This window comes from Saccostrea cucullata, unplaced genomic scaffold, assembly GCF_032062105.1.
Source record: "Saccostrea cucullata isolate Sc308-1 unplaced genomic scaffold, CSIRO_AGI_Scuc_v1 ctg2075, whole genome shotgun sequence".
In the NCBI taxonomy this organism is placed as follows: Eukaryota; Metazoa; Mollusca; class Bivalvia; order Ostreida; family Ostreidae; genus Saccostrea; species Saccostrea cuccullata.
Genome location: NW_026934151.1, coordinates 24,135 through 42,230, shown reverse-complemented (window position 1 = coordinate 42,230; position 18,096 = coordinate 24,135). Strand labels below are relative to the sequence as shown.

Sequence of the window (18,096 nt, the reverse complement as noted above, 5' to 3'; positions counted from 1 at the left end):
GTCAAAGATCACATTGTAATTTGCCCCGTGCGTCTAGGACTTATACTTTCAAAGTTAACAGGTAAATAGTAAGTGCAAAGACATAAAAGGGCGATAACTCGTAGAAGGGGTCTAGGATCCTTTCCAACTGATGAATTGCAGTTGTGCCTAAAGACCCTGAACACATTAGTGAATGTTTCATTTCTCTTACAGCTTACAACTTCAGAGGAGTCGCTTTTACAAGGTTTATCACACAAGCAGACCTGTTTACTCATACGATTTCACCGTATTTTGTACGAATTTTTAGCTTGAAATACGTCTCACGTTTTGCTATTATGAAAATACGGAAATCCGAAATACGTTCGTTTGGGATTAAGGTGTTAATTATCGCTATAATATATCTTCGTTTCACGCCTTGAATCGCCTAAAATGAGAAAAATTTAAAAAACTAAAGTGATGTCGGATTTCCAAAACGCTCTGGTATTATAAAATGATAATGACCATGTTGTTAAAGCAAGTTTTTGTAATTAGAAAAGCAGTTGTTCTCTTTTAATATAATCAAAATTGCTTGAAAGTTCAATCTTACTGGCAAATGTAAAATCTCACGGAAAAATCTGATTAAAAATATTGAGAGACGACGATTTGGGTAAACAGGTCTGCACAAGGGTAAATAACTTTCAAAAGGGTCAATCTTAGGGGACAAGAATGAAAACTTTGAAATACAACTGTAGTTACAATGTATAAGAGTACATATTAATGATGCAAAGACAGAAAGTAAATATTGAAAGACAAAAGTGATATAAAATAGCTTGAATTTATCATATTTTGAATGACCTTGACCTTTGCATACATTTTAGGTCAGTGAATTTAATGCAGTAAGTCAGATATCTCTATGACTTCTTGTTTTGACAATTTTAATTATTTGTAAAATTCAAAAACTTTCAGGGGCAATAACTCATTAAAAGGGTCAACGAATACTTTTGCAATGAATCATTGAAGTGTCTACTAAATTAGTTGAAGACATTAGTGAAGGTTTCATTTCTCTACAGCTTACGGTTTAAGAGAAGTAGCGATAACCAGGTTTATCACACAAGGTCAATAACACTTAAAAGGGTCAATCTAGGGGACAAGAATGAAAACTTAGAAATAGTTATATGAGTACATATTAATGATGCAAAGACAGAAAGTATATATTGAAAGACAAAAGAGATATAAAAATACAGTAAAACTCGGTTATAACGAAGTCACTGGGACCAAAAAATTACTTCGCTATATCCGTAATTCGTTACATCCGTATAAGAAATAGATTAGATTTACATAGTTGGGGATCAAAAATTACTTCGCTATATCCGTAAATTCGCAATATCCGTGTTCGTACTAACCGAGTTTTACTGTAGCTTAATTTATCATGTTTTGAATAACTTTGACCTTCGCATACATTTCAAGTCAAAGGTCAATAAATCTTATGCAGTTGGTTTCATGTCTCTACGACTTCTCGTTTTGAAAGTTTTTAAATATTTATAAAATTCAAAAACTTTCAGGGGCACTAACTCGTTAAAAGGGTCAACCAAAACTTTCGCAATGAATCATAGAAGTGTCTACCAAACTAGTTGAAGACATTAGTGAAGGTTTCATTTCTCTACAGCTTACGGTTTAAGAAGAGTAGCGATAACAAGGTTTATCACACAAGGGTCAATAACTCTTTAAAGAGTCAATTTCAGGAGACAAAAATGAAATCCTTGAAATAGTTATAAGAGTACACATTAATGATGCAAAGACAGAAAGTATGTATTGAAAGATAAAAGAGATATAAAAATAGCTTAATTTATCATGTTTTGAATGACTTGACCTTTGCATACATTTTAAGGTCAAAAGTCAATGAATCTTATGCAGTTAGCCCCGTGTCTCTACGACTTCCTCTTTTGAAAATTTTTAATTATTTGTAAAATTCAAAAACTTTCAGGGGCAATAACTCATTATAAAGGTCAACGAATACTTTTGCAATGAATCACTGAAGCGTCTACTACATGTACATTAGATGAAGACATAAGTGAAGGTTTCAATTCTCTACAGTTTACAGTTAAAGAGGAGCAGACCTGCCTACCCTTCCGCTTTTTACCACAAAATTACGCTATTACGCCACTAATGTAAGTTTTACGCTGTCGATATTTTGGTTTAAAATCCTTTATGAACGACTAAATTTAGAGTTTAAGTACGACGTGCTGAAATGAAATGAAAAGTTCCAATAAAAGTAATTAATAGAGGACCGGTTCGATAACCTATGTAATATACCAAGTAGTAACATATAGACTGGTACGGTTACCAAAGATTCGAAAGAAGCCGGGAATGCACTACTTACGATAAGTATTACAATATGATGCATTCAGCCATTTCTATGCTAAATTTAGTTTAGAACTAGAGGTACTGTGAGCAATGAGCTCACTAAACGATCCCCCCGCCTCCCATATGAATATAATGGCAGGGTCCATGTTTTGCTCTGGAAAATCCAAAATATATGTCGGATCAGAAAGTAAAATACGAGGTGCACAATGGCAATATGTAATAAAGATTCTGTGAAAGTTTCATCAAATTTCCTTCAGTGGTATGAGAGGAGTTGATGATAAAAGATGGGTTCCCCGAAGCGTAACAGACGGACGGACGAACATACCGATTACTATATACCCTCCCGCCTTTCAAGCGGGGGGTTTATCAAAATAGAGAAATGTGAGTGTTAAAAATAAAATACAGTGTAAAAATGTACGATTTGTGTAAACATGCAAACGCAAGCCTTCACATAAGTGAATTGATACAAATTAATCAAATGCTTCATTAAGGGTGTACGGTTGAACTGAGTTTGATACAGGATACTGGTTATTTGCCAATAAATGATTCGAAAAGAAAAGTTTACGCCAGCTTTGTTTAGAACTGTAGAATTTCGGTTGTTTTGAAAGAAAATAAGGTATTGTAGTAAAACAACAAAATAGGGGAAAAATGATTGATTACGCTTTTACCTCCGAGTTTTCACCAAAAATATACTGAAATTACACCCTTGCAATGAAAAGGGTAGACAGGTCTGGAGGAGTAGCGATAATAAGCTTTTTTGCAAAAGGGGTAATAACTCCGTAAGTGGTCAAAGTTCATATACGCAGGGTCAACTGCGAAAATCTTTTACGGAGTACATTCTTATGAGCTTAAAATCTTTTCGAAAAATCTTGAAACTCAAAATCACATGGCGGAAAAATGATAAAAAATAAGTAGTAGACTAATTGTTCTCGAACAATTAAAGGTCTTTCCACCTTTTTAAAATTTCTTATTTTTTTTATTTTTAACTCTAAATAATAAAATTTCATGAAAAAGAAACCAGAAAAGGTTTATAAGACAGAAAAAATTAAAAAAAATTTTGGAATGACCTTTGACCTTGTAAAAATATTAAAGGTCAAAGGTCACAGGTCAGAATGCAATTGACCCCAAGTCTCTATTACTTATACTTTTAACGTTATGAGGCTTAGCAGTAAGTGCAAGTTGTTAAAGGGCGATAACTCATATAAGGGGTCATCAGATCCTTTCGCACTGAATCATCGTCGGTAACCCACGGGTGATTCACGTCGATTCTCTCTATCATCACCCGTGGGTCAACAAAGCAGAAATCGCTCGTTTCTAATTAAATATGCATAAACTCTTTGACCTTTCCTTATCCAATGAAATTATCTGTTATAAATGCGAGGCTCTTCTGTTTTGGAGATACGTTTCTTCATACAAATATGGCGGAGTAAACACATGGTGATGTTTTGACCAGTTTGACTTTCGATGACTTAAAAAAGTAAGTTGATTTTACTTTAATTTGATGAAGATTGAAACATTAACGATTAACATTGCTAGTAAATCATAATCAGGATATTATTTAAACACTGTACAGTATTCAAAAACGGTATTAATTTTAAATCTTGAACAGTTGTTAAATATCCCGGTACTATCAATATCTTACAAATCTTATATTTACTTTAGTCTGTTAGTCTGCATTTGTATTTCTTATCTGCATCTTTTTTATTAAACAATGAACAATGTATATGTAAGTTGAATATACGGTCCAAAGGATGACTGCACTTAGCCCTGTGTTTTGGGGTCTTTTACAGTCGCTTCTGTTTCTTTTAAATCTCAACATAAGCTCATTTTTATATATTTACTACAGAAGTCCGCCAATTTGACATCGAATTTAAATCTTAAAAAATCAATTTAAGACTGTAAAATTTTAACAATCAATTTTAGACTGTAAAACAATAACTAATTTCATGTTTTTTGTAATTACGCCAATACAGAAAGTTTTCACTTACCTTTTGATTGAACATAATTTATGTATGAGAGGCGTAAAATCATTTTTATATAAATAACAATGTAAAATAATGTTATTTTTCATCTTATTTATTCTGTATAGTACATTATGTACAAAGGTAAAACTGCATCAGGATTAAAATTGATGCAGTATTTAACGTGTTAGAGCTGAATGTAAAATCTTTTCATGTGACTTTTGTATTCACATAAAAGATATCCTATTGAAGTGTACAACAGAGAGAGCGAGTACTAACAGTTTTTTTTCTCTTTTAAACAATGCACATTTTATGCTTTCTTTTTAACACAACATTACAAATGCAAATATACTTCTGTAAGTTCATTAATGATTATATATATGAAACAGGGATTGACATACTTTTACAAAATAAAGTTGTAATGAATCATTCCTGCAATTAAAAGTTAATTTTTACCAAATTTCGATATATTAAGTGCATATCCTTTTATTTCTGAAGCATTTGTCATACCTTGGAATTTTTTATTTAAGGTATGAAATTTTAATGTGCAGATATATAAATATGTATATCATTTCATAACATTTTATGCTTTCTCTTTTAAGATTTATCTTTGAAGTTCATTAATGATTATATTTTGGAATTGATCAATGAGAGATGTGGTACCCATGATAATGAAACACTACATTTGTCAACTTGGGTATTAAAGGTATGAAATTTTTGAAATATATAAGTTTATATCATACATGAACTGAAGATAAGCTTACAGGAATTTAACAGAGATGTGGTACATGTACACTACATCATAAAGTATGTTTGAAAGTTTCATTTATAATGAACCATTCCTGATTTTATATGTTGACAATGCAAGTATTTTGTAATTTTTGTAACTTTGAATATGAAATTCCTCTTTTATTCTTTCTAAGAATCAATATGAAATTCCTCTTTTATTCTTTCTAAGAATCTGTTAAATATTTAATTAAAAAAAAGCGATAACAAAAAATGCAAATATTATTTCTTCTCATGTGTTTAAATTTTAGATCCAAAGACTACTCTGGCAATGCAAAATAGTGAGGTGACGTTGAAAAGGTGTGGAATATGTTGAGAAGTTATCACAGACAAAAAATCTTACAGACAAGTTAAATCGAATGAAGATTTTTGCAGAATATTTTTAGAACTAAATCTGAAACAAAATAATTATGTTTGTAAATTTTGCGTAAACAAGTTGAACAGACTAGTTAGAATCGACAATGACATTAAAAGCAGATTGGCGAAATTGTATGAGAAACGGAATGATTTATTTATGGAATTGAAAAAAACAGTCGCTAGCAAAGCACATTTACTTACACCTGTGAATAAAAAGCGGGAGAGACAAAAAAACACACCAACACCTCGCAAACCAAAGATTCGACGATTGCTGCCATTCCCCAATTCTCCTAGAGCTAGAGTGCCTGAACCTGTTCCGATCAAGACATCAAGACATAAGCCAGCTGAAGAATTTTCTGAACAAGTTAGCGATTTATGGGATCAACAGATTCAGCCTTTGGATTGCGTACAGTCTTATTCACATAGCACAATTGATGCCTGTACACAAACTAAGACCTACCAGGAAAAGGACTTTGATGTAAAGGTACGAAATTACTTTTTAATTAATCAATTAAAATGATAATTGTGTCATACTGAGTATCATTTTGATTCAACATTATATAAAATGACATTATTTTTTAGCTCACCTAAGCTGAAAGCTCATTAGTGAGCTTTTGTGACCACTCATCATCCGTCTGTCCATCCGTCTGTCTGTTAACTTTTCACATTTTCAACTTCTTCTCAAGAACCAGTGGGCCAATTTTTAACCAAACTTGGTACAAAGCATCCTTGGGCAAAGGGGAGGTTAAATCGTTTTCAAAAGGGCCAGGTCCCCTTCCAAGGGGAGATAATCAAGAAAATACAAAAATAGGTTGGGGTAGGGTGGGGCCACAATAGGGAATCCAAGTTTTACATAGAAATATATAGGAAAAATCTTTAACAAATCTTCTCAAGAACCACTTGGTCAGGAAAGCTGAATCTTGTGTGGAAGCATCCTGGGGTATTGTAGATTCGAAAGTATTGAAAACATGTCAGGGGAGAGGGGTAGGGGAGCACAATAGGTATACCAAGAGGGGAAATCTGATAAAGAACTGCATCACCCAAGTTAATCAGGTGAGTGATGTGGCCCATGGGCCTCTTGTTTATCATTGTTTATCATTGAGCCCTAGCAAAGGGATAGAAAACTCATGAGATGGATATGCAAATGCCATTGTGATTTCACAATTAGGGAATACAAAATACATCATGTCCAATGTGTGATATTCACATGGTAGTAAATGTGATGAAAATTATTTTTATAGAGAGTTTTTTTATGCGCCCGGATCGATAGATCCTGTCTGTCCTGTCTGTTTGTCTGTTTAGCTGTTTATCTGTTTGTCTGTCTGTTGTCAACTTTAACCTTCGCCATAATTTTTGAACCATGAAAGACAGATACTTTATTTTTATACTCCACCAATAAAGTTCTTTCAAATGACACCAAGGTCATTGACCTTGTGACCTTGACTATGACCTATTTGCTTAAAATAGCTTTTTTGAATTTTCGCCATATCTTTTGAACCGTGGGAGGTAGAGACTACATATTTGATATGCTTACTCCACCAATGACGCTCTTTCAAATGACACCAAGGTCAATGACCTTGTGAACTTGACAGTGACATATATGCTAAAAATAGATCTTACAAAATTTTCGCCGTAACTTTTGAACCATGAGAGATAGAGACTTCATATTTGGTGTGCATACTCCACTAATGAAGTTCTTCAAATGACACCAAGGTCAATGACCTTGTGACCTTGACATTCACTTATCTGCTGAAAATAGTCTTTTAAAACTTTGTTGCCGCTGTGCGCATAGTGTTTCACAAACACATCTTCTTTGTTTTAGATCACAGTAAAGTATGGGAGCAGTCATAGGTCTTCAGTTGTTCATGATCCCATCAAACAAGCAATATGCAAATCCATGTTAAATAACAGTAGCAACTTTGTACACCGTTTGATGAAGACAGAGCAATACAAGCAAGTAGTGTTACAAGAAATTTGTATGCAAATACGCAAGGAAATCAGTGAAATTTGCAGAAAAGAAGAAAATGAACTTCATTATCACACAGAAATTGCAGACTGGAAGAGTCTTTTGCATTATTTTAACCAGAAAGCACCTGTTACCCTAAACTATTACAAAGTGTTATTTTGAAAGATATTACAGAAAACAAAGTTGATGGTCATAAGCTGATAAGTCTTTGCACTGGATTTTCAGTCTTTTTATACAGCAGAAACAACACTTTGTCAAGACTTCAATACACTGTTGGACTCTTATTGGATCAATGTGGTGCTACTAAAGAGGTATGATCTGTTTCCTTTTTGCCTATTTTTTTCTTTACTAAAGCAAAAATAAACATATTATCTTGCTGTGTAAAATATTTATTCATACAGAAAATGAAATTGATTTTTTTCCATATTTTATCTTGGTACAGGCAATATCGATTTTGCATGATCTGGGCATATCTGTATCACCCAGTGCGTTACATCGGAAGAAAAGAGACATTATATTAAAACAAGAAGAGTTAATTCAAGGTACAGTGGGAAGATATGTTTCTGAAAGGAGAGAGATAATGACTGCTACAAAAATTGTAAAGGACTATGAAGATCACATCAGCATGTCCAATCAACCACTACCTGAAAAAGGATCAGTTTTGTTTCAAAGTCCTAACATGTGCCCTCAATTGTTGACAAATGGATGTGGGGCACAACCTAATGCCTTTGAAAGTGTTAAATTATGAGATTACTCCAGAACAGCTTTTTCCAGTGCCAGAACAGACAGTGATGTCACTTTTTCAATGAATTATGTGTGCAACTCTAACATGGCATGTTTGACGCCAAAACCAGAGACTGTGGTATTTGATACCAGGATGAATAAGGCGTCCAACACAGGAACCATTTACTCCACAGGAACTCGAGAAAAGGTAGTATCTTCTTTAAAGGAGAAAATTATAAGAGCAAATATATGCTTACCCATAGAAATTTTAGGGGACAATGTTGACATACTTATCAGTCCTGTTAATATGACTTTCGATAGACAGAGAAAATCGTGGCACTGGTTTCTCCTGCTGGCTACTCAAAAGAGAGTAATAGACAAGGATCTCCCAACAGGAAAACCAGTTGCAGATATTGAAAAGATTAGCTGTTGTGAATTTCTCCCATCTCAAACAAAAATCGATGATTTTCAAAGAAATGTGCAATTTCATGTGGCAAAAATCTTGACAAAATTCATTGAGGTGCTCAAACCATTTGAGAGACTTCTACCAAATTACATACAACATCCATATATTGAAAAAACTTCTCAGAAGTCTGTGTTCATAAACTTTGACCTCATTGATGAAAGTGAAAACTCCTCTGATGGAATGAAACGCATAAATCAAGGAGTGCACTCTTTAGCAGTGCCATACGTAGATGAAAACATTGAAAAGGTAGTTCTAGGTGGTGATGTATTAACCAATGAACGTGCTATGAGTGCACAGCTAGCTATGAGGAACAGCGAGTCCTGTTTTGAACAGCTTCTTGGTGTTATACATAGGCCTGAGGGATTACACAGGCAGATGAATTTTCTGATGGTATCCTGAGTTCTACTAACTTATACAGTTATATTTGTGAGTTTTGCTTTCTTGTGTTATAATAAAGTAATGCATGTGATAAAAAAACTACAATTATAAAGAATATGGCATATTTTTCTGTTTAGAAAGATTCACATGCATGACTTTATTTTCCCACTTTTCAGATTTTTTTTTTTTTTTTGATTTCTTATTTTCTTTGTTTTAACATCATCTAAGATTTTTTTTCTCAGAATCTTTTGAAGTTCTTTAGATAAACAATTCAAGTCAAATAATTTAATCCATCACTACATTAAATTTCATCATTGAAAAGAGTTTTGAGGAATAAAGTATGATGATAATTTATGAGATTATTTTCACAACTATAATTATTTTGGCCTCAGCTTTTAAAATAAACAAAAAGATGTCACACATACACTGCACTTTAAGTTCCCCATAATTCAGTGATATTTAGATCTGAAGCCAATACCTACTCAAATTTTTAGATGATTCTCTGGGATCAAAAGATAGATTTATTTAAGTACAGTGTATTTGTCACTGTTTGGACAAAAAGGTTTTGTTTGCATGTATTTAGATATTTTTTTGTTCCATTATGTTAGGTGGTGTTTCACCATTGGAGTTTACAGTTGTTTTGATTTACATCCTTCTTGGGTAAATCTATTGGCCATTGTTGTCAGGTAATCAATTAAATCTTAGATTGATATTTTTTACTGAACTTATGCTATTGAAACATGGAACTAGACAAAGTGAATTAAAATATTGGTAACAGTCATCTGAATTTAAAGTGTTTATTTATCATTAGGTACCATTTATTTTGTGTTGCAGTGTTATTTTTTTATTTCTTCAGAGTATATATCAAGAGTTTTACAAAGAAGAAAGTAGCAGTGATTGGAGCAGTCTATATAAGCTTCAAAACCTTATCAACAGAAGCAATGTATCTGGAGCTGAGCAAGTGACCAAAGATTTAAGGTACATGCAATTATAAACTGTCTTCTTTGAAGCTTCAGTGTTTGAAGACCTGGAATGAGGCAAAAAGAACAGCCTAAAACAGAGCAAGGTGGAGAGCGACTGTAGTAGCCCAATACTTCACAAGGAACGAAGAAGACTAAAAGCAAAAAAAAAGCATGTTAGAAACCAAAAATTAACTAACTAATAAATTATCATTTAAAAAATTAAGTTAAACTGATCCAAAAAGTTAACTAGTGCTAAACATTTTAATTTGAATCTTTGATGTATTTTTTCAGACCTCAAAACAATTTTTTTCTATTACCTAGGTCACACATGGGGTACATCATGGATGTAATGAGTGGGTATGTTGTTGCTGCCTTCTTGACTTTACACAATATGAAAGATATGCAGGACAAACCCGCTAGCTTGCCAGTGTTCTCCCTCATGGATGAAAATCAAAAGAAAAACTGGATTTATGAACAAGCTGATTTCGTTATGGACTGTTTAGGTGTCAAAAATACCAATCATATCGAAGAACTGAGAGAAAATATTAAGCAGTTAGATATAGACTGTCAAAAACTTTGCGAAATGAAAGATGAAACTGATTTTCAATGTGCATTATGTGGAAAACACTATTTAACTGAAGGTCACTTTAGGAATCATCTTAAAAAGAAACACCAATTTCAATTCCATGAGTGCACAACTCCAAAAACATCCGACAGTGTTGTTTCCAGTTTCCTGAAGTTGGCTTTATTGCTACATGACACCTGTGATGCCTACCGAATAGGGGATGGCGAACGCTGCTTGCGGAATTCAAAATTTGAATACCTGTATGCAGGTGCACTTGGGCATACCAAATACAAACTATGGCTTTGGAGATATATTGCCTATATTGCTGCCATACTCAGCCCAAGAGAAAGTTTTGAGTACAAGTGGAATATATGTCAAAATTTAATGGGAGGAGTAGACCAAAATATACCAAACGATAATTGTGTGGAACTCCAGATCAAAAAGATAAAAACTCAGCTCAATACACAGGGCGCTAATAAGTCGTTTAATTCAGCCAAGGTAGTGACAATGTCTACGCAAGTTATTGATACTATGGAAAAAAAACTTATGCAAGTAAATAATACAGTGAAGGCTGGAAGGAAAAGACCGGAGGTGGACAAATCCACTGATATTACCCGAATTGCCGAGTGTTTGCTAAGAAATGGACACAGCGTCATAAAAGATTGGCCATCATTCAGTAAATTTAAAGACCCACTTTCAAAGCTTGATCCCAAGGCAATGCATCATTGGATAGGGATGCAAAAAAAAATTGCTTCAAAATCACTACAGTGACACATGTACTCTGGTTTGCATTGCTAAAAATTAGTTTCTTTCATGTTATTCCATGTTTGTTTTTCTATATTTAACTTCTGCATGTTCCTTGGTTTTGACACCCCATATCAAAAAAAAAACAAAAAAAAAAACAGAATTCAAGAGGCCTAAAATGAATGATTTTGGTCCAAATTGTTAAATTCTGTCATTTTTTCCCATTATCCATATTTGTTTACAAATAACAATGTTTTATTTAAGTAAATTTAATGCATTGAATACCTTGATTTTGCTAAAGAATTGATCTCCTTTTTTTTTTTTTAGAGAAAAGAAGATTATTATTAATAATATCAATTAATTACTTTCCATTGTTGTCATTTTTATGACTATTAAGTCTACATGTGTGTTGTTTTTGCCATGTGTAATATTTTTTGCAAATAGGTATATAAGTTTTTAAAAGAAGGTTGTATACTATTAAAAAAATGGAATGGCCTAAACTATGTATGATTTAGATTTGAAAGAATATACTCAAATGTGTACATGATTTATCACAATGGTTAATTGTTAGGTTGAGAAACATTTCAAATACATCTACCTTTGAAATTTCTAAATAGATCAATGAAAATATGTTTATATTGCATGACTGTACATATTCTCTTGCAAGACAAAATGTTTTGACATTCTTCACAAAATATTAATTTAGTTAATGGTCTTGAAAATGTTCATTTTAAAGTTACCTTTTATCTCAACTAAACTATAAGCTCAAGTGAACTTTTCTGATTACTAATTAATTGTAATCTTTTTTTCAACTTCCTCTAGAACCACTGTTAAAAATGTTAGGAATATGAGTTTTTGTCTATGTTATTTGAAGTAAGTGTTTCTCATATGTCTTCCTTAAAATTTTGGGGTTTAAATGTGCAAAGACCCACATTTTTAAGGTCATCAGGTAGTTTTTGTTAAATATTTTCAAATGCATTTTAATCTTCTGCCATCATTAAAATAACAGACAATTAAATTTATTCTTTTTTTCATTTTAATGTATACACCAAACAGCTGGATGAATTAAATATTTACTGGTACTACTGCAAGAACTTCTCATCTGATAAGGATCTTTGAAAAATGATTATTAAATTTTGAAAACCACTAAAAGCATTACAGCTGGGAACTAGATAAGTAAATAGTGCTTTTCCGGTTCCTCTATGCCCTTACATGCAAGCCGACCCTGAAAAATTTTATCCATTAATATCTTTCTGGGGGTAAACAATTTTGGCTCGGCTTTTAGATCTGTATATGAGAAAATGCTTATACTATGCATATAAAACAGAAATGTTTGATAGTTACTTCTACAGTTAAAAATGACAGCATTCTTGCCAATAAAATATTAAAATAAAGTAAAATATTATTCTTATCTACGCCATTTTTTCTCGGGCTGGAACAGAAATCACACTATTTATTTATCTTTGCCTAATGTATGTTTTAGGTTAATTTATCTTTATAGGAATAAGCCTTTTTAAGGACAGATGATACAAACAAAAAATGGATGCCTGGATTGGTACATATTTTTATTTCATTGAAAATGATGCAATTAAAAAATTCTGGAATATAAAGACATTGTAAACCTTCTATGATGTTAAAAATTCTGTCTCTTTGAAACTGTCCTTATTAATATATTCAAATACTTTTCACTTCAAATCCAATTTTAGTGAAATTTTGAATTAAAAATTAACCAGAAGTCTCTGTCGAGACTGTAGCTCTACTGGTTTATACTTAAAACAAAGGAAGAGAAAAGTAGCAGTTGTGACTTGAGACTTCAAAACAGCAATCAATAGAAAACTGATCCTTGCCACCCATCAAAATAAAAAGATGCACAGAATTATGTATCTTAGTGTAGTCTACTTGTGTGCCAAGTTATATTGAAATGGGACCAGAACTGTTTAGCATTTTGAAAGAATTTCACAGAAATTTCTATTTTTAGTAACCATGGCAACACCGTTCATCAAAATCAAAAACCGATGCACAGAATTATGTATCTTAGTGTAGTCTACTTGTGTGCCAAGTTATATTGAAATCGGACAAAAACTGTAGGAGGAGTAGCATTTTGAAAGAAATTCATAGAAATTTCTATTTTTAGTAACCATGGCAACATCGTTCATCGAAATCAAAAACCGATACACAGAATTATGTATCATAGTGTAGTCTACTTGTGTGCCAAGATATATTGAAATCAGACCAAAACTGTAGGAGGAGTAGCATTTTGAAACAATTTTACAGATATTTCTATTTTAGTAACCATGGCAACATCAAAATTTATGTAAACTTTATTATATTGAAATCAGACCAAAACTGTAGGAGGAGTAGCATTTTAAAAGAATTTCACAGAAATTTCTATTTTTAGTAACCATGGCAACACCGTTCATCGAAATCAAAAACCGATGCACAGAATTATGTATCTTAGTGTAGTCTACTTGTCAGCCAAGTTATATTGAAATTGGACCAAAACTGTAGGAGGAGTAGCATTTTGAAAGAAATTCACAGAAATTTCTATTTTTAGTAACCATGGCAACACTGTTCATCGAAATCAAAAACTACAGAATTATGTATACAACTCTTGTGTGCCAAGTTATATTGAAATCAAACCAAAACTGTAGGAGGAGTAGCATTTTGAAAAATTGTTTACAGAATGCTGATGTAAGCTATACATGTAGTGAAACCTATTCATTTTACTCATAAGAACATGAATCTTGTTATTTTCATTTTCTTTGACAAAAGTTTGTATCATCTGTCCTTACACCAAGTTACCTGGGGATAAAGTGGTGAAGGCATTATCCAGCTAGAGAAATAATAAAAAAAAAAAAACAAGAAGCATTGGTTTGCATTCAACTATATTTCAAACTTATATTGATTTGAATATACAGTTACAGGTTAACATACAACTCTTATCAAAACAGTTTCAAAAATCAAATCAAAAGTTTATTTCAGAATGCTGATATACATTCTATAAAGTCAATTAAAATGTACTACATAGTGAAAATGTGAAAATAAAACATTTCACTTTTGCTTATCTATATTATATACAGTTAAACTTCGAAGTCCCAATTGTACAAATACCATGTATATATAATTTGGAAGTCCCAACAAATTCTGTAAGTTTCTAAAGCTTTTCCCATGTCCTGTCAAAGTTCGAGATAATGAGGTTAAACTTTAGTTAAAACTTCATAACAATGAAACTATCACACTAACACAGTGTAAAAAATCTTATTCAAAATCTGGATCTATTTCATCATCAAATACATCATCACTCTCTAAGTCAGTGTCATCCGAGTTACAAGAATTGTCATCACTAGATTCATCATCACTTTCAAATAAGTAATATGGATGTTGATACAATGAACATTGGTCATTACATTCACAATTTTTTTTAGCATATATCACAACACAAAAGTTTAGCATTTGGAAAAGAATCATATGACTCTAACATTTGAAGTCTACGGCATTTATCTACATTTTCTATGTAACTTTTCATGTCAAGTTCAATTTTGCGAGTGTGCCTGCTATTGTACAAAAGTAAATGATAAGCTTGACTACCATCACGACCAGCACGCCCAAGCTGCTGGACAAAACTATCCATATCTTTAGGTGGACTATAATGCACAACATTGTTGATGCCCCTATAATTTACACCCATACCTGCAGCACTAGTACATATCAAAACTATGATGTGACCATTCTCATCATTCATATCCTCTCTAATCTTTTCCTTCACATTTTCTGAGGTACAAGAATGAAACATATTAACATTTTCCATCACAGATTTGTCTAAAACCATAAGAAAGGCAGTGTATACATCTGCACAATTTTTTATGCTTGAACAAAATATGTGTTCTTGTACAATCTTTTTTCTTCAAAGATAAATCATTTAGTAACCAGCCAAATGTAACCTCAATAGGTACAGTATTCTTCAACTTATGTACAAACAACTTAATGTTTTCTCTATCAGGACTGTCAATAATGTCTACACAATTATTTAGAGCCAGTCGTTTTCTAATTACTTTCCTTGCCTCCTTGCTTGCAGTGGCTGTAATGACTAGGGCAGGACAGCTAATCAGTGACCTTATCTCACCAGTCCGTGAAAACCATTCCCTGAAGGCTTGGGCATGTTGTATACTTTCTCCCCTAAAATAATATAAAGTCCATATTTCAATTGGTTGATATCTCTTAAGTAATATAATATTGGTAAAGATTTAAGAACCCTCTCTACACTGCACACTGAAGAGTTCTTATCATGCTTATTGCGTGGACCCTGAGGTCCATGCAGTAAATATATAAGCAAGGTTGAGCCGGATGCCCTGGGCAAATGACAGGGTAACTTTATCGTAGAATAATTCGCCCTATTCGGAATTAGAATAATTATCATTATGCCATTCATTGTCAAATTGAGGTCTACCGCAAGTTTATTGTCAATGTTTATAGATATGCTCCTTGGGCGAGATAAGTGAGGAGAAATTCAAATAACGTTCGATTGAGGTCTGTAGCAACAGCTTTTGATGTGTGTGTGGGGGGGGGGGGGGGGGGTGGGTGGGGTGGGGGGCTCTGCGTACTGCAGAGCTGTGCTACATGAAAACCATCAGATCTCTTTCCTCGTGACAGATTTCTAAACATTTCTTCCCTATAAATCCGGAACAGGTGTAAAGTCTCAGCCATTATAGGTAACATGTATCGAAATGGCCTGATTTTTTAAACTGACATAACTAAAGGCCGCTAATGGAAGATAGAATTTAACAATTTTGCTTTGAGACTACAGTCAGTCATAAGTAGACAGATCATTGTAGAAGATGTGAACAAACCTAGTGAATATTCACTACACCTAGATATTTTCTTATATGAATTTCAGTTAGAAAAACATGCATATGATCCATGTATTGCATTCCTTTTTTAAAGGACAGCAACTTGTTTTATGTATTTTTCTGCTGTTTGAGTAATCTGCTCTTAGATCTAAATTCTAAAATATAGAAATGCGCAATATATTACACAATCTTTGGCTCAGGTGAGAAAATGAATCCCACCATGCATGTCTCATAGATTCTGAGAACGATATGTTTACAATATGTAAAAGCCAAACATCTGTGATGAGCTGTTGCTGGAAAAAACTGTGACCAAAAATTTGTTATTGACAGACAGATACACAAGGGTAAAACAGTATACCCTCTTCTTTTTCAGAGTGGGGGCATAATAATCTAACTGTGTCTTAGAGTCTAACACGCTTCATGAAATATGCCGGCGTGAAGTGTCGTAGTTCATAACCTCATGAATCTTCAAAAACTAAATTCATTTCTAAAATATACCATTTATTAGCCCTCTAAATAGGGTATGTTTCAAGCTGAGCAAGAAATTAAATAGTTTTGAACTCCAACTTTCACTTTTATCAGGTAATTTCCTTCACTCACTTGGCTTTACATTTTGTAGGACAGAATCTCTTGATTTTAAAAGCTATATTTTTATCACTTTCAGTACAAGAAGCAATCTTGATTATCCATGCCTCATCTAAACAAGATAGTGTACTCTAATGATGAAAGTTCAAGTTTTGCTTTAAAGTGGCTTTTAAAGTATTCAACAGCTGCAGTGTTAGAGTAAGACCTATCTATGATTTCATTGATTTGGTTTGTTTTTGTTTTGTTTTGCTTTTTTTGAGAGCTCACAGTCCATTACTTCATTACTTCATATTTGAAAAGTCAAATACTTTGTGAACTATTTTGTTTATTTCTTACACTGTATATATACTGCTTCATAGATCTATAGCTTTACCCATTTGAGATAGCTTAATAAGCTAAATAGCTAATAAACAAGAGATAGTGCTGGACTTGTTTTGAGCACCTACATTTTCAAAAATCATAATATTGAAGAATGCATTATAACATACATACCAATGAACAAGAGTATGGGCTTCATCCACCACAAATAGACGGAATGTCTTTGATGCGAACAACATATCCCGCCATTTATCACTTTGCAGTATGGCTTCTGGCGAAGAAAAAATGAACTGGAACTTCCCTTCAAACATCTCAACATCTTCAGACGCATCTTTGCCGATATAAACCCCTTTGATACTAGAAAATCTGTCTGTTCTTTCATTATCGACATGAGGGGACTAATAACAATCACATGCGTGTCACTCACAGTTGAAAAATGTTCGTAAAGTAAAGGAAAGGCCATATAGCATAAGGATTTCCCCCACCTGTTCTTAATGAGAGGAACACATCCTTTCCGTTCAGAAGACAACTTAAAGCTTTTCTTGTTGCGGGTTCAATCTCTCCACGTTAAAAATTTCTTTCACTTTCTCCATACCATGCTGTATACCGGGCGCCGCCATTGTTAATAGTTCAGCCGAATATCATTTGAAAGGTGTTCTGTGATTGGTTGGAAATTTTCAGGAGCGCCGAGCAAAATTTTGCTCGGACAAAATTTGATTGGCTTTCCGGGTTTATGCATAATTCATGAGAAACAAGCAAAATGATGATCAAACAACCACGGGTTTGAGGAAGCCTGCGGACTCAAAACCCGTGGTATGCGACGATGGCACTGAATAGATTGAAGTTGCACCTAAGGACCCTTACGATATCAGTGAAGGTTTCGTGTCTCTACGGTTTACGGTTTCGGAGGAGTAGCGATAACAATCTTTACAGTGAAAGGGGCAATAACTGCGTAAGGCGTCAAAGTTCAAACATGGGGGGTCGTTTTTCGGAATAACTTTATATATCCAGTATCATGAAATAAAAAGTTTTTCGATACTGAGAAATAAAATAAAAATAAACAGGAGCATTTAAAGAGGTCTTTCCACAGAAAGGTGGAAAGACCTAATTAAAACA

General features: G+C 33.2%; 1 protein-coding gene and 2 pseudogenes across 1 annotated transcript; 2 read left to right on the top strand and 1 right to left on the bottom strand.

Moving 5' to 3' along the window:
- The first annotated feature begins 5,340 nt into the window (after positions 1-5,340).
- Positions 5,341-9,018, top strand: LOC134240046 (uncharacterized; annotated as a pseudogene).
- Positions 9,019-9,405: 387 nt separating this feature from the next.
- On the top strand, positions 9,406-11,272 carry LOC134240049 (uncharacterized). Its single transcript, XM_062722162.1, has 3 exons — positions 9,406-9,645; positions 9,816-9,937; positions 10,243-11,272. Exon 3 carries the CDS (start codon positions 10,250-10,252, stop codon positions 11,255-11,257), a length of 1,008 nt encoding a protein of 335 aa, XP_062578146.1. The 5' UTR covers positions 9,406-9,645; positions 9,816-9,937; positions 10,243-10,249; the 3' UTR covers positions 11,258-11,272.
- A 3,201-nt stretch (positions 11,273-14,473) lies between these two features.
- On the bottom strand, positions 14,474-17,800 carry LOC134240048 (ATP-dependent helicase wrn-1-like; annotated as a pseudogene).
- Between the last annotated feature and the right edge of the window lie 296 nt (positions 17,801-18,096).

What these genes read in the sequence shown, in the direction of transcription:
- LOC134240049 (XM_062722162.1), top strand. Translation starts at nt 10,250, where the DNA reads ATGGGGTACATCATGGATGTAATGAGTGGGTATGTTGTTGCTGCCTTC.